The sequence below is a fragment of the Etheostoma cragini genome, chromosome 9, assembly GCF_013103735.1.
Source record: "Etheostoma cragini isolate CJK2018 chromosome 9, CSU_Ecrag_1.0, whole genome shotgun sequence".
NCBI lineage: Eukaryota > Metazoa > Chordata > Actinopteri > Perciformes > Percidae > Etheostoma > Etheostoma cragini.
In genome coordinates, this window is record NC_048415.1 from 12533307 (window position 1) to 12557326 (window position 24020).

Here is a 24020-nt window from a genome sequence, read left to right on the forward strand (position 1 = left end):
GCTCACTAACATGAAGAGAATCGTGAAGCGTTGGGCTGATGATTCAGCATGAAAATACCTTCTAATGACATCTTTGAGATGGTCATACATTAGTCAAGCCTTCAAGATGAATTGAACCAAATGAAGTATGGTGGGAGATATAACATCATCCCCATGATTGTTGGCATTCATTTTGCCAATCCACAGAGCCACAAAGCATTATCAGACTTCTCCAGTGCTTTCATCCCACATCCCTGTTCCTACTGCTTATCTAACATAGTGTTTGATGCACTCTGCTTTTTCTGAGCTGTGCAGGACTGTGTTACCCTTTATAAATGTTTCCTGTTGATTGAACAAAAAATAAAAATTTAAATAAATATAATAATCTAACACATTTGCGGTTAACCACTAATTCCACACATTAGTGCATGTAACATATCTTTCTAACAAAAAATCTCCACAGAACTACTACTAATAAAAATAAAAATAATAATAATAATAATAATAACTACACCCTAACCCTTATCCTACTGTAAATTTCTTCACTAATGATAGTTCATACAACCTATAGTCCCACTGGGGAGTGCAGTAAGACTGTAGAGGTAAATTATTAACCATTACAACCGTTACCATTACTTGTCTTTGCACTGAGCAGCAATTTTGATTATGATTGGAGAGATATGGATTCCTCCCTGTCTTTGCTGCCAAATTGATTTTTGTACGACTAACAAATTCCATTGCTAAGCTGTAATAGAGGCATCCAAAACATGGTCCCCATGCACAATGTTATGATTGGATACATGTGTACCCAGTCATACACATGTGTGGGATAATAGGAAAAATGTTTTGACAAAACACAGAATAGAGGCCAAAAAACATACTTACTTACTAACAATACTTCAGTGTTTCGGGGGAAACACGAAGTGAATAAATATCAGTTATAGGACTAAATGTGAGTTTAGATTTGGACCAATACAGCACTAAAGAGATAGTTGTATTGACCTTGACATACAATATGTATTCGTAATGTGCAATCTGTTGAATAATTTCTGTCAGTGTTACAATTCTTTATAGAAGAAACCAATAGGATTCGACTATGACAATCCTTTAATTCAAATAATGTCCTGCAATGTAGTGGAAAAATGTGAATTTTCAAAGATACTTGAGTTTATTTGTATTTATAAATTTTTTTTTAAATGTTACCAAATGCTCACCACTGTTAAAATACAGCTAAGAAACAGCGTATTATGTTGTGCCTATATCATTCAAATGTAAATTAAAGTATTAAGTGGAACTTAATTATGACAATGAATACAAGACCTTTTGGGCCCTATCTTGTACCCGGCGCAATGCAGCACAAAGCCCGACGCAAGTGTCTTTGCTATTTTAAGACCGATGCAGTTGTCAATTTCGGTCCAGCGCCCATGCCGTTTGAACAGCAAATGCACCTGCGCTCATGCCCGTGGTAGTCTTACAGGGAGGTGGGTTTGTGGTGATTGTGCCATCAACCAACAAAAACCTCTTCTAAAGTGAGTAACGCAGCATTTTATTGTTATTTTAACAGTGCATTAGTAAAATGCGCCTAGGCTTATCCACAGCGCGTGCAGACTATGCTTGTTACACACACACACACACACACACACACACACACACACACACACACACACACACACACACACACAGGGAAGTGCAGCAGCACACACACATGCAACAGATTACAGTTAAAAATATGACCGCTAGTCCGCTATCATGATAGCAATGCACCAAGGTACAAACACGCCTTGCTTTTAAAGTGATTGGGAGGTGACACTGATTGGTGTATTGCATGTTACGCCCAAAACACACTTTTGAATTAAAGAAGACAACAAGTACAACCCTTTTGAACCACGGACCCTTTTTCCGCTGTCAAACTAGCAAAAGTGGATTTGGACACGCCATAAACGCACCTGCGCCATGCGCTTCACGCTGTGCGCTTAGATCGTTAAAATAGGGCCGTTTGTGTTGCAAGTTCTATGGTCTCCTGTTTGAACACATAAAGATAATTCCAAAACAAATGGTCACATCCATTTGAAAAAATCTAATTAGGCTGGAGTCTTTCTTGATAAATGAAGGCCAATATATTTAGTTGCATCATCCTGCCCAGGCTGCAAATGGTATTCCTATTTGTAACAGCAGGAAGAGGGTTTTGCAAAGGTCATAGAAGCCATTAGACAAGACACGCATCCTTGATATATACTTTGAAGACCATTATATGTTGAGTGCTCAGCCTTTACATCACAGAACAAAAACAGACATAGCATTATGATTCCTTAAAAAATATTAAGAATGAAAGATGGAAGAAAATAACCTCCATTGTTGTTAGTAAGTTACTTAAAACCACAAGGAGACCTAACAAGAGTTGTATGTGAATGCACACAGAGATATTTGAGAGACTGACAGAGGCTCTTCTCACCTGAGGGAGATGTCACTCCAAGCAAATTAAAGAACTCATAGTGAGGTTAATTTCACATTCAGCATCAATGCTTGCTAAGTCCCGTTGCAGTAAGCAATTTCCCACATTGTGTAGGGGAGCTTTGAGTACACTTCCTTCAGGGCTGCAATACACAGATAGGGCAGGCACCACTGAAGAATCCATTATGGCATAGAGCAGCATTTTCTACATCAATTTATCCTTTTAACTCCTGGAGATGGAGAACAACCTACGCTTCTACATTGTGTGCTGCTGCCTTCTGGCCCTGACTCAAGGTGTGGGCCAGAACTAGGGGTAGAATCGCATGATGTGCAGGGCCTGCCTTAAAAACAGGCTGTTAGTCTGCCTTGATACATAACCCCTACCCTGCTCCCTGGCTGTCAATCTAACGCTGCTAAAATCCAGGGAGTGGAACTGGGCCAAAGGAGCCCTAAGTCATGTCTGATTGCATGTGCTGCCACCTCAGTGACCCGTAGAATTACCTCACCGTTACTTTCTTTGCTGACAAATTTAGCCAAATGCACTGTTGGCAGGGAAACACAATTTCAGCTACTGGACATAGCTGGGTTGAGAGAGCTATGTGACTGTGTGATTAGAGAAATAGCTTAGGCAATGCAGAGAGCTGAGATGTATAGTAAAACAGTAGATCTACTTCACTACTGTAATTAAATACTAACAGGCTGTATCTGTACTCTGGAGTATTATTTTTTCTCCTACTAAAACTTCAGTCACTATTTTCAATGAGTTTAATACTTTAAGCCGATAATTTTTTTTGTGCTGCATAGTTACTTGTTACAATTATAAAAATCCTTCCAAACCACTGTTATCACTGCCAGAGCGGGAGATGGCTCTGTCACCAGGTTTGATAAAGCTGGTTCATCAGCAAAACAAGCGATCAAGCTGTCTTATAAGAAGACTGTGCATGCTCTCGTTCTGCCTTTCGCTCTGCTAGTTTGTTTCGAGATGGAAGAACCAGAAACACCAATTTCAACACCTTCAATTTTGAGTGATTGTGAGGGTGAGGAAGGAGACCCCCTTTGGCCCTGCTGAGAGTCCATGTTTTCCTTTGACAGGGGGAAAGACAACTCATATAGAATGAAATGCTTACTCTGCCTCCAGAAAGATTGTGAAAAAATGGCCTTGAACACTTGAACACAACTTCTACTCAAGTCACATGTTGATAGAGCACTTACACTTTTACTCAAGTCTGAGTCTCTAGTACTGTATACATGTCTGGCAGAGAGCAGCATATGTAATACAGCAAATGGGCCTTTTCGGGGGGCACCTTTTAGGCACCAATTGATGGTTTCATACGGTTGCATCAGGTGTTAAAACCAACCGTACTAAAACACGGAGACTATGTGATGTTTTTTACTGGTTATGAAACTTCCTCAGTTTAATGCTGATGCCATTGGACGGCAGTGCAGCCCGCAGCAAGGACAGACACCAGTCGGAGCTCCGCGCCCGTTAGCAGCGACTTCTGTCCTCTGATTTCCACCAACTGCCGAATGGCTGCAGTTGGCTCCGCTGCGTGATGGCTTCGTGCTCCGCCGTCCATCAATACCCACCAGGTCAGGATTTGATGTGGAACGGCTGCGGCCATGACTGACAGCTCAACTCACGTATGATCACGCGATATAACAGGATGTCATTTCTATAATTTCTATATTGTTTCCGCAGTCCATGGAAATACACACATTGACTTTATGGAAATCGAATCACTCCACCGCCGTTCCAAAGCGGCTCCGCAGATGTTCCGCAACCGGTGGAAATCAGGAGTTACTCTGCAAACAGATATCCCGATAGCGCTAGCTTCACAGCAGAGTACTGTATTCAGATCCAGTGAAAACAATGCCGCTTTGCAGGCTTATCAGTGCCAGACGTTCAGTTATGGAGGATTTAAAATAAAGAAAAAAGTATGAAATACATTTTACCTTAGAATTAAATTTTAATATACTGTAGTGTGTTAGAACTAAGCAAGACGTGGACTCCAGCAACAGCTCAACTGTGCTTATTGTTTAATTAACTGTCTTGGCCGCCACAGTCCGTGGAATTGAATCTATCTGTCGAGCTTGGCCAAAGCCTGAATATTTAACAAACTGCAATAAGTATGTGAAGTTCTATTTAACCATTTTCCATTTATGTATTCAGAATAACTAGCTCTTTGAAGAGTTGATGAATTGCAACATGAATGGAAAAAAAGGGAGCAAGAACAAATGTAAATATATCTGTCTAAACTACATATCTACAAGGTCAGTATTATAATGATCCAATTAGAGGAATATCACAGTGAAAGCAAACACTATCACTAACATTTTAGCACACACTTTGTTGCCTGTTGGAAGGAAGCCCTATGTAGAACTGCTATTATGAAAAGTTAAATATGAACATGTTTATATACTGTGTGTTGGAATACTGTATATCAGCCTCTCCTCTCTTTCCCTTGTGGCCATTTAAAAATAGAAAATCCAGGAACAATGCACAGCAAAGTACAACTAAAACATAAAACATGTAATTATAATAAAACCCTGCTGTGCCACAGCAGCAGAGATTAATCACTAAACAATCAAAAATAGTTTATGTATTTTAAGTGAGAGGAATCTCCTTTAATAAGGGATGGGTGTTAAAGAGTTTTTTTTTAAAGTGGCTACTTGGAAGGAATACTTCTACTGCTGCCAGCCTCCATTGATAATGTGTAGAATGGCTGTAACTTAATATCATGTTTTACTTTAAAAAATGTCTACTATTCCTCATGTTGCTAACACTCAAACAAAAACAAGATAGAGTTCGCAATACTCAGCTCAACAACTGAATGGGGAAGTGTTAGAAATGGCTTCTGTTGGTGATATGTGAAATTTAAAATGCTGCCCTTAACTCTTTATCTTTCAACTCCCATTGTGTTTAAAGTGTCAGCCCTTGAACTGTGTATCAATTCATTGCAAACTATGAGAAAAGGAAGCCGGTGCTAAATGAGAGATCCCCGGTGAACAGACTGCCAGTAACTTACTAAGCATCTCTTAAAGACCTGCCAAATTCCAGTGTGACATGGCAGGCACAACTCAAGGTGTGTAGGAGTGATATAAAGTCAAGTTTGAATAATTCATTGCACCGCTCACATTGAAGCCGACTGAGCTACTGTACATATGCACTAGCTGTTGCCACTTAGTTCAGGACGAATCAAGTTCTGTTGGATCCAGCTTTGAGTATGCTACAGTAAATATATCCTTGTAAGTTGTCAGTGTAGAGGATGCTGCTGTCTGTTTCTTGGGGGAATGTTTTTGGGAAGTATCTAGTTCAGGTATATGTACAGTAGTTGCTTGGAAACAGCGAGAGAGAAAAATGTCCCCCAGCTGAGTCCTATCACAGGAAACAATCAAATGCGTATTCTAGTATTCTAGTCAGCCTTTTTAAAGGTCACACTTCTATCCCATGGATTGAAATCTCAATTGAAAAAGCTTATCAAAGCAATTTTACCAGCCATCCATCCAGCCATCCACCCAACCAAACCAGCCTGAAACAGACTATGTTAAAGGCTATTTCACCCCCATCCCTATGACCTATGAAAGAGTAGTGAGGAAGCACAGCACAGTACGCCATGTGTAAGCAATACCCTAAAAGGCTGACATGTCACCCAAGCTATTGAGTGAGGTTGAGGTGTAAAGTAAGTAACTATGTCAAGACCTAAATTAATAATGACAGAGAAGCTACTGATTTTATTAATGTACTTCATCTAATAGTATTTATCCTTTAAATTTAGCTTTGATTTAACCATACAAGTTGTTTGAGAACATCAACATCCCAGGCTATGAGCTGCATGGTCCAAAATGTTTGCATTGGTAAACACACATCAAGGGAGGTTAATAAGGGTAGGGAGAGCATTAAACATTTGCTTTGCACCCGTATCAGCACCCTTATCAGCGATCATCTCAAACTCCTGAGAATGCTAATGTCAAGCACAATTTTTGTACAAGTGATTAAACTGTTACACAAAACGATGATTCTTTAAGCACATTAAGCTCAAGACATATGAGGACACCATCCCTTCTCCTAGTAGCATGTTAACAAAGATGATCTGTGTGTTACAAGTATTTGCTTCAGTTTGCATCCCTCTAATTGAAGACTATGCATTGACTTTATATGCACACATACTGAACCAAACTCTTGTTTCAATAAACAGTTTATGGCCATACTTCACTGGATGCACAAATTTTATTATTAGCTGGAAGTTTGCTGGAGAAAAAAAAAATGACACATAAAACAGGCCGAGTGGGAATAGGAACTTGACAGTCAGTCAGGGCAATTTATCATTCTGTCAAACTTCACTGACTGCTGCAGCAGAACCTCTACAGTGCAAAAAATCCCCACACCTACCCCAAAATGGGTGGGGAGTGTTGAACAGAGTAAGGCCCGCAAATAAAACATGCCATGTAGACATGTTTGTCACTTTATAGCAATTTCACCTGCTTGACGTCATGTCAAGGAAATCAACTGCTCCAACCAAATATATATAAATAATTGTCTGGGGGGTGTAACCATACAATCAGGTATAGTATTTGCATGAATGTGATCAAAAACTCATGGTTTGATACACTGACAAAAGGTTTGACTGAAAACAACTACAAAAGATAAAAATGTCTTACTCTATTCTTGTTTGTCTTATAGATTTTGTTGCAAATGCAAATAATGCTACTTTAAATAAATAACAATCTCTTTTTTATAAATAGATCTTTCTATAAATCTACTGAGAGAGTTCAACACACCACTCACTTCACCACTTTGACAACAGAGGCAGCATTATAAGTAAAATATCAGCAAATAGATAAAACACAACGGGTCTGTTTTCTAGTTCCCTGGTAATTCCTGTGGTGTTCGACATGCAGAATTTATGGATTTGTTTGTGTTTTCTATATTAGCCTCACATTTTGATGTGTGAATTGCAGACATTGGCAAAGTTTCAGATTAAGTTAATCTCCAAACAACTGTACTAACAACAAAAATAACAAACATATACACTTGTGTGGACCAACAGTCAACTTTACAGCCACAAACACAAATTTTCAAAGCAAATGTGATGAATGACATAACTGTTTTAGCATTGATATATCATTATAGAAATTATATCATAATCCATTTCTCCAAAGCTCCCCATCTCAAGTGTAGTTGGATTCGATAACTTCCTTAAGAAGACCGGAGTTCTGACTTTATTTACTGCAGGCTTTTGGCATTTACTTTTTAAATCCTTTTTTTGTTTTATTGTGTGTGTGTGTATGTGTGTGTTTGTGTGTGTGTGTGGGTGTGTGTGTGTGTGAGTGTGTGTGAGAGAATGGTATAGCTCAAGTAGTAAAGTTGTCGGTTGCAGGTCTGCTATGATCTCATGGGTCATCATAGCTGAGATGGATATCTCCATATGAAGTGGCTGTACTTTCACGGTGCCTGTTTAATGGTCAGATTGAACAGATTGATGGAATTCCATCGATGGGTAATTAGCCTATTACAACCTTTCAGTTGTACCACATCCTTTGGACAAACCGCCCTTACTACAATAACCAACTCAAAGATCCCATGGCAAATGGCTTCCTTTCTAATGTGCTGGAAGACAGTCTGTGATTACATTTAGTCCCGGGCCCTTTCATTTGACCAGCATATCATTTCCTCCCTGGCATACTTCAAAGTGTGGACACTTCAAAGTAGAATGAGTGACTGCCACTTGGACTCTGAGGAAGGCGCTTTTGATCATCTTCTGAAAACTCCCCTAACGCAATCAGGGCTAGCACACCAGAGAGGAGGATTTGACAGCCATAAGATAAATGCAGTTATGCTGCAAGCTATCAGATAAGCACAGCATGCTCTAATCCATTAACACTTTGGGGTCGAGCGCTTCCCCGGCGGAGCTCGGCAGGATTAAAATAATTTTTGTTATGTATTTAGATTAAATGCATCACAAGTTTTTATCATATAAGTATACCAAAAATATTGACGGAAACCTTTTCATTTAGACCTTCCAATGTGTTCACTGCCAAATAATACGTGATTTAAAAAAATAACGTGCATCTCTATTCACATGCCAATTCGTTTCGGTGTTAAGGGAGGACTAACTGTACAGTAAGTCACACTGGAAAACGCCCACGGTAAACCAGACAAAATGCCAGGTTCAAGCTTAATTCTTTTGGAGACAAGCTTTGCATCTTGGAATGCTTGGATGCTCCTGTGCTCCTGTCGTCTTAAGTGTTTAGTGTAAGGCGATTATTAAACGCAGCCCGAGTCTTTTTTCCGTCTTGACCTACCAACAAAATTAAACGTGTTTGTTAGTTTTAAGCCTTGTTATTGAAGTTAAGTAAAGTGAACATTATTAAAAACCAACGGTTGCGCTCTCTCCAGCACCAAACAGGAAGCAGCAAATGGCTGGAGCCAGTGTTGTTTATGGTTGCTGTGGTGCCGTGCTAAGCTAAATGCTGAAGAAGAAAAGTTTTAGGGGCGGATGAATGCAGACCTCCAGGTACTGGAGCCGTTCATCTCCATGTACAGGAGAAAAGAAAATTGGCAAACTTTCCCTTAAGTTGCCCTTAAGTTAGCACACTTCTAAAATAGCTTTTTACAACTTGTTCATTTACCAGTTATTTAAAAAGAAAATCATGAAATCATAAAAATAAATTGTCATTAGATATTGTTGTAGCTGGACCTTTGCTGAATACAAAACAAGTTATGGTACTAGTAGTAAAAATACTGCTTACATAAGTTCAAATTGTAACAATATTGCAAGTAGAGCATTCCGAAATTATCTGTGTGTCTTTAATTCCCTCAGACCCCAGAGGGATAATATGACAATGAAGGAGCACTAGAAGTGGCTGGCTGAGGGCTTTGCATCAACAGTTAAATGCTTTGGCATGAGGTTTTGAAGGAAAGATTCAGTTTCAAAGCAATTAATGTGTGATATGATTAGGAGACACCTAAAGAAATTCTAATGATAACACTAATAAAAAATCTTTGTTAAGGCACCTTAAAGGATGTTTTACCAACTGACAAAGCAAATCTGAGGCCCCCTACAGTGATGAGTGCTGCAATTACTTTTACTAGAAATCCTCAATACACATCAGCATATTTGACTCTGTGGCGGATTGTGCTTTGGTAACACATTAACTACTGCCTTGAGTGAGAAACAAAATCCATGGCTTGGTCTCTTTTTTGGTGTGTTTAAAGAGTCCCGTTTAAAAAATAGAAGTGTATAAGTGATATAGCTGTGTTTCATTCAAATGTTTCATTTTTTAATACTAATTAGGTATAGCCTGGAAATCCAGACCCGAAAGATTAAGTGTCTGGCATTGAGTAATGAAAGTCATCCATCTCAAGGGGCGGCCCCTTGCGTGCATTGAAAATCTCACTGCACGCAATTGGATAACACTACGACCAATCACAACACAGGGGGCGACGTATCCAGAGCCCCATACGCTTAGCTACAAGTGGAGCTAACTAAGATTAACCTGTCGTCATCTGTTTAGCTCGCCTCTGGCCCGCCTATATCAGATACACCGATGTGATTGGTGCCGATCGGCTACAAGCGTATAGTTAATGAGCAGCATTACTCGATGCCAGAGTGACTCGCTGAGGATATTCAAAATATGCTCTTGCGAGAACTCTGGATTTCTAGGGTAAATTAGGGAAGCACCGATTGTTCAACTTCTGGCTGATACAGATGTTTAAAATATGATTTTGGCCCATACTAATGTTTTGTTGTCTTTGTTTCCCCTTTTGTGACAGGAGAAATGAAGAAATCATCATTATAAAAAATAATTGAAACGTTTATGAGTAATTTATTCCTTCATCCATCTTAAATTCACGCACATGCAATCATTCAAATTCATCAAGCAACCTTTAATATATCCTTCTTTCAAATGAAAAATAACTGCTTTAGCCTGCTATACAACTAATGTTACCAACTTAATGACAATAATCGTTCAGTAATTAGGCTACATAGCCCAACAAAAACATTTTGTGAAACAAATTAGGTGTAAAAAAGCCATTACAAAAGCAATAACATAATAATATATTATCCTTGGAGTGTAAAACTGCTTTAATCAAGTGAATGTAACATTTTTGTCAGTCCACTGTGCCATGAGGATAAGCATTCTCACATGAGCCAGTACCTTATGAATGTGTGTGGCCATGACTTTGTAGATTTCGGGGAGACAGACCTCAGCAAAATGACAACGACCGGGCCATGTCTAGGCTTCAGAAGGGCTGGTCATTTAATGCGGTGAACTCCATCATCTTGTTAGTTATCCCTTTAGCTTTGGTCCTGTTTGTTTGTTTCTCTTAGTGTAAACAAACCACTGGTGTGCACGCCAACCTTTGACCTTTTACTGTTGGTCATGCCAGTGTTAGTCAGTGTTAGTCTAGTTAATGGACTGAATCAGCAGCTGCAGTAACAGCATATGCTAGCGGACTGTTGACCGAGTCGGCCTCTGCCATCAGTGAATGCCATCTTCGTTGCAGATAGGCCAATGGCAGACAACAAGGCAAATATTGTCCATTACCTATGTTCTGCCGATCAATCGGTGCATCCCAATAGTTACACATGGACACATTTTCCAGGGTTGATGGTCTGAGGCAGAAAGTGGTTGCATTTGCAAGACACCCCTAATTATGTGTGATGGACCAGTCTGTAACTGAATCTGATACTCAGGGTAAAGTATATCAATATGATATGAACAATATGAACGTAGGAATGTAATGTAAACAAGTCATTCTTTCTTGCTATCGCACCTCTCCAGCTGTTTAGAGCGTAGGAGAGTCTGTTGGTCAGTGGGTGGAAACTATTTTACAACTGATTCACAGAAAAACAATGAATTAGGCTTGCTTCTTCCCTTAATTACACAGCCCTCAATGGCAACGTCACTGCAGGAGCTCAATATGTACTCAGATCTCACTGTCTCCATGAAACTGTATGTTTACTTGAATATATTATTATATCCATTCCTCTTCCCTTCTTTGTCATGAATCCATCCAACCTCATCCATTTCTTGCTCAATCCCTTCCTCCATCCATGTCTTCATCTGCAACATTACTACCAGTCCTCAGTCACTCACCTATTGATCCTGTCCATGCTTCCTCATTTCCTCTCAATTCATCCATCTATATACGTCCGTCCATCCATTTATCCACCAACCTCTTCATTAGCATAGGTATTTGTGAGAGGTGAAGTGAACTCACCTAATGGGGTTATATGTCTCCAGGAAATGCTTGGCTCGGGTTTCCCACTGGCTGTGCAGATGAGCGACACATTGCTGCCCTCATTTACCGTGATGTCAGAGGAAATGTCATATATCTTGGGAGGAACTAGAAAAAAGGAAGAAAAAAAATACAAATTAGCATTTCAATTCTGCAACCTCTGGCTCATCAACAACATCATCTATATGTATTATCACATTACAGTGGTGGATAACAATGAGATCTGGCCTTTGTTCCAGTTTTAAACAAGGAGATACAGTACATACACTGTACATGCTATACTTGATCCCTCACTTTAGGTAAAATCCCACTTAGCTCCGTACCTTATATTCAGACTGTATTATTCAGTTTGACATTTCCATCTAGTTAAATGTTCTCTGTAGGAAGATTTGATTTACCCCTTGTCAAACACAGATAATAATAATAGGCAACTCTAGCAACTTAGAAGGCATACTGTTTTGGCATGGATACTAAAGAACGAAAGAAGATGCTTAAAGAATACCAATTATGCTTTTCTGTATTTTATGTCATATCTACTGTGTATTGTTACAATGTCAGATGTTCACATTAAAAGAGGCCAAAGCTCAAAACCTCAGATTTCACATTGTTCTGAACGCTCTAGTTTCAAGATTTGTGTTAAACTCTGCAGTTACATTACATATACCTGCTGCGTGAAGCTCGATGCTAACAGAAAGAAACCTGTAATCTTGGTTGCAGATGTTATTCCCCCCAATTTCCTGATAGCATTCCAGCTGGAACATGTCCCTTTATCTGTGATTTATAATAACGGCAAAACTGAAATACTCAATCCACGGCTTACTTCATATAGCTACGTGCTAACACCAGAGAAACCTATAATCTTGGCTGCCAATGTTGTTAATTCCTCCCTGATTTCAGATCACATTCCTGCTGGAACATGTCTGGTTGTGTAGTACCTGGTTTAGAAGCCTTAGTCGGGGATTTTTCACGGTGTAAAGACTCGCTTCATAATCGGACTGTACAGAAAGAGCGAAGCAGAGCAGGCACAGACACATGTGGAGAGTCTGCATACTCAGAAACACTGGCCAATCAGAGAAGACTGGGTTTTTTGGGGACGGTGGCTTGGAAGTTACAGGTGCTCCCACCACAAAGGGTCTCAGATGGAGGTTGAATACAGGAGCAGTGGATATTTTCTCATGTTACTATAGTTTTCTCACAAGGAACAAACACTTAACTTGAGATATGTCTCGTTAACATGAGGAAAACCTGATGAAACCTGTAATGTATAGCTTTAATGAGACAGTACACCCAAAGTAATTATCTCTGTGTAAATATCTATCTTTGTAAATAGTAGCGTTGTATGAAGTGTGAATTAACGTTAAAAGTAGCCTATTTGATCCTGTACTGTTCCTCAATGTCAGTTAATAGTTGTTTTATAGTTATATTTTAATCATTGTTGAGCTTGGCCACAGAAATAATTATTGTAAGTTTCCTTTGATTATTATTTTATTTTATATTGAGTAGTTTTACTGGGACCGTGCTTGTATCCCTCAGGTCCCGAAAGGCTGGTTAGCAATAAAGGATCAACGATCAGCTGTGTGTGGTTCTTCCGCTGGGGCGCAATTGTCAGCCGTTAGTCTACAACCATCACACAACATTACGCAGAGACTGCATTAGCGGCAATCAAAGTGTTAACGGGGACATTATTAACTGTACACAAATGAAGAGAAGTGAACACCCGTTCCATTAGCCAGCCATTAAAGCCACTTGTGCTCAGTTTCCTGTGTTTTCTTACAGTAAATGATTTTATTTTATAGATTTTTTTAAGGCAAAGTTAAATATATTATGAGCAGTGATTAGGTTGTTGACCTTAATTATGTTAAACATTTCCTGACAGAGCCTGGCAGTCAGTTAGTCCTACTCACAAAGGCTTCGATTGGCTCAAATTGTTTCTCAAACAGCTATTCACCAGAACAAAGCTAGACCTTTTTAAATCACTCAACAACAAAAAAGAGATGAGGGCAGTGATTCAAAGGTCTGGAGCCAGGCTACACTTTCAGAGGTTTAAAAGCTGTGTATCATAAATGACCTAAAAAGCATTATTTAAAGAAAGAAAAGTGTAGTTATTCTACTTTTCTACTTTTTTATTGAGAGCAGCTCATCAACAGTCCCTGCTGGACATGACTTACAACCGTAATTGTCAAGTTCCTGGGCACCTAAATCCTCTTTGAGCTTTGATGTTAAAAGCTTCGGTACTAAAGCTGCTCAAAACACATGCAGACACATGCAGCCACCCACAAAGGCATTTAAACATTTTCAACTGAGCACACATGCAGACAAGTGGGCGCACGTACACACATACAGGCTTATAAGAATGAGACTGAGACTATTTTAATCTGCAAGATTTGAATCTCTGAGGGAGCTTTTCTGCAGTGGACTGTGCTATACAGTAATGGCTTCTCAGTCGTCTGGGGCTTCAAACTATTCAACCCTCTGATCCCTCCTGATGCCTGCTAAAAAACTAACAAAAGAAAAGTTGATTCAACAATTTCCAGAGTTCCTCTTTAGTCACACCAACACTTTTTGGAGTCACATGCTCTCTTTGGCCATTGACCTCTCTACAGTTTAACTGCACCCACCGTCCTCGTCACTCTATTGTGAGCAACAATACAGTGGATGTACAGAATGAATAATGAAAATATCCACAACATGTTTCACACTGATTTAGATTTACTTTACAGCTATTGTCTTCCCTCCTCAAATATTGTACAATGGAGTAAAAGAAAAGTAAAATATAAATAAATAAAAACTTTTTTACTGTACTGAAAATAATGACGTTTCGTCTAGACGCACTACTGCAACAATATTCAACATATCAACATTAAGCCCATAAACACTGCGCCATAATCTGAATGCACCGACCGTGTGTATTTTACTTGTGTATTAAAAGCAAATAGCCTAGTCGCATGCTTCATTAAAAGCATCAACACTTATATACTGGAACCTCTATGAAGCAAGGAGAAAAACATTTGTGATTCACAAATGGTACCCCATCAGCCTGTATTGACCCAGCCAGACACAGGCATAGCCCTCAATGATATTAAGGACTGCCCTGGAAAACATTCTCATCACTGGTGTTTTCTGTTTTGCGGGGGATTGGCGTCATTTTTGATCAACAGATCTGGATCTAAATGAGATGAAAGTGGCGAACCTTCTGTGGGAGAGGACCGGAGGCAATGTTGAATCTAGGTTATTGCTTGTCAGACTCCTGTGTTTACTTGCTGTAGGACCCCACTGTTGACACATCTCCTCAGTGTCTGATAGCACAAAATTGAAAATGTTGGGGTTGTCTACTGATCCTATCTCTCTCTGGCAGGGACTGAGAGGTTTTCAAAGGTTCAGATGAAGAGCCCTCGTTTTTTTTTTAGCTTAGAGATACAGTAGCTCAGTTGCTTTACTGTATAACACTCTTTGCTCCAGCACAGAATAACAAAAAAGTCTTGAAAACAGAATAGAAGATCAATGAGATATCCGTCAAACTTTAAACAAATGGGAATGTCTTTGAAGAAAAGAACAGTAATTTATTCACCAGACAATAACCCATGCTTTTGTTTCATGTCTTTAAGAACTATTGTAGTTAGACACCATCAAACACTTCAGACTTGCGGCAACCAAAACTGCTTCAGGTAAGGAGTAAGACAACGGATGTGTCCTGATATTTACTTTCTGTATTTAAGTCACCACAATTATATTTCTAAGTATGAATAATGTCAAGTTTGAGAAATTCCAAAGATAGAAAAAAAATAATTGCATGTTAACTACTTTTTGCTAAAATGAGCCCAATAGTGCTGCCAGATATGGTGCAAAATGCTGAGGATTCACAAGTGTCCTAAATCTGAAATCCCTGCTCACTGTTCAATATTACTGTGTTATTTATTATAATGACGGGGAGCAGTGAATACATGATAGAGGGACATTGGGTACAGCTAATGCATTTGAAATGTGATTCTGCCATCTGTTGTCCATTATTTAAAAAAAAAAAAACGCATCCTAAACAAGATCCTATATAAGTGAGAGTTTCGTTGCTAGGTTACAGTGCTGAGCCATTGCAATCATTGTTGATAAGAGGCAAAAGGATGGACACCTGATATTGAGGGCTGAAGGGGCCTTCCATTTGGCAAATACAAACTTAAATCTATTTGAAATTCCACACCCAATAACGAGGAAATCAAGTTACAAAGTGGCTGCAGAAGTGTCTACCTTTCAGTTAATGGTGCTCTTAATGGTCCAATGTAACATCCGACTGAATTATAATTGTTGATGTCACACACTTATTATTGTTATGAATGGATGAGTGGTAGTGTGAAAAGCATTGGTCAGTTCCATTTACATACTATCAATAATTGCAATGTTAAAAGCCAACACAGCAGTAGGTGACTTGACAGACTATGACAAGACTAGGACATTGAATGTTTAAGGTAGATCCACCATTACTCACAGCTTTAAAGCTATTTCCCATGATGCTGAAACTCAATGAAAAAATGCAAAACATTTGCATGCAGAATTACAGCGTTCAACCTTTGGTCACACCGCCTCGGACGATGTTCTGCTTTTTGTGTTGCATTTTTCACCAAAATAGAGAAAATGCACCTAGATTGGACGAAAGGAACAGACTCTACAGGTAGTGTCGGCAATGACAATGTTCCTCTTTGAGCTGAAAAGATACCATGGATTCTTTGGCATGGTGAATGTCAGTGCAGTTCCTCAGAAAGCAGCATATTAATACCTTGACCTAATCAGTGTTTGGCAGTGTGCTTTAAGTGCATATTTTCATTTGGTATTTACATCATTAGCATACTATAGTATGTATGTATAACACAGCTGAAGTGGGATGAGTACTGAAAACTCACAATGTGTTTCTGCAATGTGTTTGAGGCAATCATCTTTTACCCCAACGTAAAAGGATACTGCGGTAAAAACACTACAAAGTTGTTACACTGACACCTAGTGCCAAAGTTAGAAATATTCTATAAAACATACATCTTATGGGGAGAGTATTTATTTATTCAAAAACTTTCTTAAAGGAATAGTTCCACATCTTGAGAGATATATTTATCCCTTTCAGACAGCGATTCAGATGAGAAGATCAATACTGGCTAGCCTGGTGCTGTCCAACGGTTACAAATAGGGCTAAAATAATTCCTGGACTAACTAAAACAATTCCATAACAAAAAACAATTTTGCCTCAAAGCTTTGTTTGATCAAAATAATTAAGGTTTTTTCCACTCCGCAGAAATGATTACTTGCACAACGTGCTGATGCTGCTGAGGACACATGGCGTGAAGTTTTACAGCGCAGAATTCACAATAGAGGAAGAGAGCGATAATAGTGAGGGGCTAAGTGAAGAGACAGACTAGAGATAACAACAAAAAGTATCCCACGCTTGGGATCATTTCAAGCTGTAAAAGAAATGAGAACTTTGTAAGGTCTGTCTTTGCAAAATTGAACTAGCTTACCACCATAGCGCAATGTTGATGGTACAACATCTCAACAGAAAACATCAGATACACAGAGAGGATCCGACACAAGTAAATCAAAGAGTCGTATGGACAGAGCACTCTCAGGCTGTAGTTCTGAAAGTTAAGCTGCACAACTTAAAGGCAATGATAATGTATCATCATTTATAGTATGCCTTAGTTTGAGGTTGTTATTGCATTTCATAAAATGTTTTCTTTAAAAAACAGAATGTAATATGGCACTTAAATTCACTAAATAAATGTAGTTTTTTGACAGCTAATTTAAGCAATACAAATGCAGCTTTTTCAAAAAAGAAAGCCACTCTATTGCAATTTTTTAAATTGTTCTTCAATATAGCAATAATGTTTCTTATTCAATTACCCACTGGAATAAACTTGATTACTATTATAATCAATAGCTGCAGCCCTAGTAACAAAATCTCCCTAGTGACAGTGACAATTCACCGTTTTTGAAGGGCTAATATATATATGGATTATTTCTTGGCTCTGAACAGTTTCCAGGCGTGGAAACGGCAAAGACTCCAGTAAGTTACTTACAAGTAGATATATCCCAGCACACATAACCCCACGTGGAATTACAAATTGTAATTGTTACACTTTTGTGCCGATTAAACATATTAAATATAACATGTTAATCATTCATTTTTACAGGTGCTAGTTGTCAGATTTTGTTACTGAAAGAGGCGGGCTAGCAGTTTCTGGTCTTTGTGGCAGTCTAAGCTAAGATGCTGGATGTAGCTTCATGTTTGATGGATAGATTTAGGAGTGGTATTGGTCTTCTCATCCAACTCTCCGCAAGAGCAAATACACTGATTTCCAAAACTGTCAAACATTTGGTTAAAATATGTCCTATGACCAGAAATTTAATTCAGATTGAGTGTTTTGGCAAACTGGTGCCCGCCTTTGTTACTGCTTGTGACTAAAGGCAACTCGAGATGGTAAGACAAAGGTTGTGATCATGTCTTAGGTGCAAATTATTCACATGGATGTTTGTTGTGAAAAGCCTTTTAGACATTGTTGTTGGAATCCTTGCTTGCCAATTTCTTGGTTACATTACCTTGAAAGCCTGCAAAGTCCATTACCATCATTCTTTTCTAGGGTTCAGCTCTCTGAGTGCCCTATATTATGCCCTTTACACCTCCTACACCTCTTGAAAGATCAGAGAAAGTCGTGACTGTGCTGCCCATTAAACAACAGAGCATATAACCCAAGCCTCAATACCTACACACACAGCATGTTGTTTTCCTTAGGTGCTAATTCAGTAACGATGCTATGATTGTCATGTTTGCCCATTCCTCTCTAATTTCCTCTTCTCCAGCCCAGCGGGAGGTGCTGAGAGTGAGCTGCCACAACTGATCCGGGCGGCGTCATCTCTCTCCTAGAAAACGCCTCGGGTGAATAAATAAGCCTCTAATGACGCCACCTTAAATTACGGAAATGCTTCCAGCTGCATTATTAAAATGCCGGGGCTTATCTTCTGGAGCTGCAAAGTGGGATGCACACAACTGGGCTCTTCTATGAAATCTGACAAGTCTCTCCAGGATGACTTCTACTACCAAATTACAGAACACCATTACTGGCAAAACCTACTGCAATCCAGCTTTCCAATTAGAGCACAGAGGGGAAGCCGAGCCACTTGTTGTAATGGACGACAAATATGGGCGGTGGGGAGGTAGAGCAGTCAGCGAGAGCTGAGGGTGGGAGACAGAAAAGGAAATAAATTCCTGCTTCATTTTCTGTAATTCAAATCCATCATTTGTCCACCATCATCCTACACATACCGCAGAAATGGATGAAGGTGCTGTAACTGCCCCGAGCATATTTCCTGTCCAAACACAATATGATATAACGCAGATGCTTACTGATCTGAGGACAGATCATTTTTAATTAACCGCATGCAGCACTTTGGAATTGGATTAGGGGCAGATATGAGTTTTATTTATCAGCTTTGCCTAATACATTGAGGAAATCCTGAGATCTTTTAACAGCTTCTACCTACTCCAAAGCTTCCCCAAAACGCTTTTGGTTTGAGATGACATTGATACAGATGTATCATAATAAACCTGTAAAATATATATGTGTGTTTGTATAGCGTAATACAAACCTCAGTAATTCCCACACAGCTATTCCTAAAGGTTTTCAATTCCCTTTCTTCACTGCAGGCAGCAAGAAAGTACCAACTTCCAGCCCGTTAATTAGGTGTCAGACACGGAAACTAAACATAAACAGTGACAGATTATATTACTCAAAGGGATTATCTCTATTTGCAGTGTCATAATGCAGGCAAAGATAATTTGTAGTACTTAACTTTGTAAAAAGTTCATCCAAGAAGAGAGAGAAGTCTGCCATTACTGGTGGGGTTTTTCCACTGCACGTGACAGAAGTTAGTGGCTGGAAAAACCTTGGCCCTGCATTTTAGAAATTTGCATCTTTTACTTTAATATGGCTGACTTTCAACATTTCATAGCCCTCAGCTAAGCCAGTTGATTTTAAAAATATGTGTAATTACGAAGGAAAAAGGTTGACTTCTTGGTCATACAGCATAGTGTGTGTTTGTGTTTAGGTACAGTATATACATGAATGCAACAGGGGTGTAACAATACAGGTATTCGTATTGAACTGTTCGGTATGAGGCTTTCGATACAAATTACAAACCGAATGATTCGTTGGACTAATCCTATTTCATTTAGAAATCATTTTAAATTGTGTGACATATAATCTCAGTCCTGCTGCACTTAACAAGGCAGCCCAAACAATGTAACAGGCAACCAAAGAGGTTATAATAATAAGAGGTGACACTCCGTTTGGTCACCCAAACAACATCTGCGCCCAGTCACCGGGCCTAGTCGCCACCATTTTGGACTGCACTAAAGTGTTTGGATTAATAACGGAGCCACATAAAATATACCATCCCTACTCACGGCAAGGGATTAATCTGCTTTAAACTGCTAGAAAACAACAACCATGGCAGTCATTTAATCTAAACGCCTACCCTTTTTTAATCGGCTCTAGTCTGTACACTCTAAAAGTATTGGTTATTTACTAAGGGTGGGAATTACCAGAGGTCTCACAATACAATATCAACACAATAATTATGTCATGATACAATAAAATTGCAATTTTAAACATATCGCAATATTCTGTGAGATATTGCAATTTTATTATTTATTCACAATTTCAAATTATGTCCCCAAAATGAAACTTTGTCAACATCTGGTTCACCTAAAAAGGAACATTTCTCTGTTTTTTCATCTTACTTTAATTTTATTGCTGCAAAATGGGATTGTTAAGAAGACAAACTGACCAACACATATAAAATAATAGATTGATACTTCTGTGTATTGATACAGTATTGCCACAGAAAATATTGCGATACAATGCTGTCTCGATTTTTTTCCCCCACCCCTATTATTTACATGGAGTCTGGTGTGTTTAATGACAGCAATCTAGGAGTTGTTTCTGTTTAAACAAAGATTATACTAAACAAAAGGTATATCTCTGTAGGGTCCATGTCAAATTGTTTGTCAGACACCTAATAACAATCTAAGCCTGTGGCAAAAACAGAACTTTTAGTAGAATCAAAATGACGATGAATTCTGACCATTACATGTTTTTTTGTGATCCCATTTTTTTATTTATTTTCTTTTATATTCAAAAATTAACAAAACAAACCATTAAAAACAACACACTGAGACATGGAATGCGTCCCAGAGCCAAAAAAAGACAGAGAGGAAAGCTGGGAAGGAGACAAAACAGGACATGCAGAAACAGACACACACATAGACAGACACAAGACAAGGGCCCAATCACATCTGCAGGTTGAGGTCCGGGCTGTAGCACAAGACTATGGCCTGGACCTCAAAGAGTCAGCGATGCTGCGCCAAGTGTCCAGGGTCCTTTACAGCACTCCATGGATGCGCGCCGTCAACAGTTCCTTCTACACAACTTCCAAGAAGGCAAGGGTCCTTGCATGGATAGACATGTCATGAGGTGGCTTCCAACAGGTTGCAATCCTTCTCCTAGCAGCTGTTAGTCCAGCAAAAACAGCACGTTTCTGAGTCCCAGAGAACTGAAAGGCTGACAGATCATTCAGAATCACGACTCTAACGGTAACAGGCACAGTTACATTAAATAAGGCGGAGATGGAATGGAACCATGCATCATGCCAGTCGAGATCAACACCCAGGCATGGGCAATCATATGCCCAGATCCTCTCCCTAGGAAGGGCAGAGCGACCAGAAACCACCAATAACGGATAAAGCCTAGACACCATACCACAGATTTTAGGCTGCGCAGTAAATAACTTCCAAATAGAATGAATGGGCCAAGGCCTCTGCCAAGGGATACTGTGTGCCTTGAGTGCCGACCTTAACTGCAGGTAAAAGAAAAAGGAGGAACATGGTAGATTGAATGGGTTCTGAAAGTCAGAGAATGGTAACAAGCCAACCTCGCTAAAAATGTCTTTTAGAGCAGGGATTTCAAAAGTGGGGGTCGGGACCCACAGGGGGGTCGCGAGCCAAAGAGGGGGGGTTGCAAGTTGATTTCCAGAAATAAAATAAAAATGTACAAACGATTAGAAATAGCAAATGTTAGCCACGATTTTAACACAACATAAAACTTGCGGCTAAATTTAAAACAAAACCAAGCTAATAAATAAAAAAGGGAACAGCTCTTTTGATTTTCTTTGACCACTCTGACCCATTGGTTGAACTGTCAAGCAACCAAACCTTGAAGACAGCGTTTAATTCTAAGACGCTGGCTGAGTTTTGTCCCACAGCTATCCAAGGCGGCTTTGGATGTGCTGATGTCGTTTGGCACAACCGACTTGTGCGAAAAGAGCATTTAAAAGTTATGGAGGGTGATGGCAAGAGAGCGATGGATAAAACAAAAAAAAAAAAAGTATTTCGCATCTGCTACACGACAATAGGCTACACCAGTGAGAATCCTACAAACATGTCAACTCGTTTATGTCGACATCACCTCAGTGTGTGAATACCTGGAACAAGACGGAAACAAGAAGCCACACACGCTACAAACTATTCCCACAGCATTTAAGCAGCAATTTCCAACTGATTCAAACAGGACAAAAGACATCACTGCAGCGATTGGTACATTTATAGCCGCGGGTATGAGACCCTACTTTGCAGTGGAAAACGCAGGTTTTATGAACATGGTTAAAGTAATTGAGCCCCGTTATACCATTCCTTCACGAGCCCATTTCAGCCAGACCGTAGAAAAAAACGCCCAAATAGAGAACCAAGTATCCAAAGCATCAGCTGTTCTACAGCAGACGGCTACACGTCAAGGGCTACACAAAGCTACCTGACAGTAACAAGTAGATTTTTTCATAAGGAGCTGTTTTTGTTGTATTTGCTGCTAAGAAGACACCCCAGAAGATGGGTCAAGTATAGCTCTGTCATTGTTGTAATTAAAAAAGATCATGCTTTATGATGTTAGTTTTAATAAATAAAAAAACTGTATAACAAGTAAATTTATTTTATTTATTTATTTTTGCTGTACTGACAACGTACTAAACCGTGACACCTCTGTCTCATATCGACCCGAACCGTGAATTGTGTGAACCGTTACACCTCACGAGCTCACGTGCCTGCAGTGTGTTCTTTCACATAAATAGCACACACTACTTCAGTCCCAGCCCATAAACTTTGAAAGTCACTCTAGCTTTACCTCCAATATCATCTGCTGCTCTCTCATACCGTTATTAAACATATCAATCCCAATCATTTTCAACCGAAAAACACATACAACCATACGCCAATAATAAAAAGCAATAACAATGTTCAGAAAAAAAGGGGATGTTTTCTTTTTCTATCCATTTATTTGAGCCCAGCAGCAATAGAGAAGCTGGAGTAAGTGCTGAGAATGCCAGGCCCAAGACATAAAACCTCATCAGCCCTTATTGCTTGTCTGGTCTTGGCATCTCTTCATATTCTAAGATCTCCTTGTGGCAAGATGGTGGTTAGGTAAATAAAGAGTTAAGATGTGAGTTGTAGCAGACAGCAAACGGCGAAAGACACAAATAGATTCCCAGCAAGTGCACATTAGCTGATAAACATTATTCCATAATGGTATCATTACGTATGATGAATCCAGTGATTTACCCTATTAATGTACTGCAGGAATTCGCCTGAGGGTACAATGATAGTGTGTTATAGTGTTGGAACAGTATGATGTTATATTGTATATCAACTTCAACTTCAACAGATCAGAGAACAGTGTTTTGGGGGTTTGCAAACGTGTCTAATATACTGCAAGTGCAAATTGTTCTCTTTAACATTCGATTAGATTCCTCTGTAGTAGCTTGTTTTGTGTAGGTGTGACCTAATTGTTAATTGGGTTGCTGCATCTCCATAAGTACTTACACCTCACTGTATCACTGTAAATGCACCTGGCATACATTCTTACAGTAGAATATATGCTTATTACTTTAGTTGTAACCCTGTGGCACACTTTATTTTTGCTTCAAGGCAGCATTGCTGTCTCTGACTGAAACCGAAATGGTGCCAATACTGTGGTACCAATAACGATCTGGTGAGGTGATGATAGCTTCGGAAACAGAAAAGCATTAGACAATTCTACCTCAAGCCTTCAAAATGTAGATGTTGAGTCATATATTGAAACTGTTTTCACGATGTCACAGTTCTTGGTTATTTGGTGGAATGGCGTCAGATGTTTCATTCTTGCGTGTGTATGTATTGGTCATAACCATTGTCTGTAAGTAATTATAATAGCAGATAGTGAGTTAATCAGAAAGAGCAAAAAGGATAACATGATTTAGTTTTAAACGTGCTGGTAACAAGCTTTGCTCC

General features: G+C 39.2%; 1 protein-coding gene and 1 long non-coding RNA gene across 4 annotated transcripts in view; one reads left to right on the forward strand and one right to left on the reverse strand.

Annotated features, from left to right (window-relative positions):
* negr1 (neuronal growth regulator 1) overlaps positions 1-24020 on the reverse strand; it is a 148871-nt gene that overhangs the window by 61592 nt on the left and 63259 nt on the right. For all 3 annotated transcript variants that reach the window (XR_004657845.1, XM_034881008.1, XM_034881009.1), the window contains exon 3: positions 11657-11782. Coding sequence is in view for 2 of the 3 variants with exons in the window: in XM_034881008.1 (XP_034736899.1) it covers positions 11657-11782 (126 nt within the window). In the remaining variant the exon portion in view is untranslated. The remainder of the gene's footprint in view (positions 1-11656; positions 11783-24020) is intronic.
* Positions 1305-21779, forward strand: LOC117950214. Its single transcript, XR_004657846.1, has 3 exons — positions 1305-1382; positions 13248-13253; positions 21768-21779. It is a non-coding gene; the product is annotated as an uncharacterized LOC117950214 (long non-coding RNA).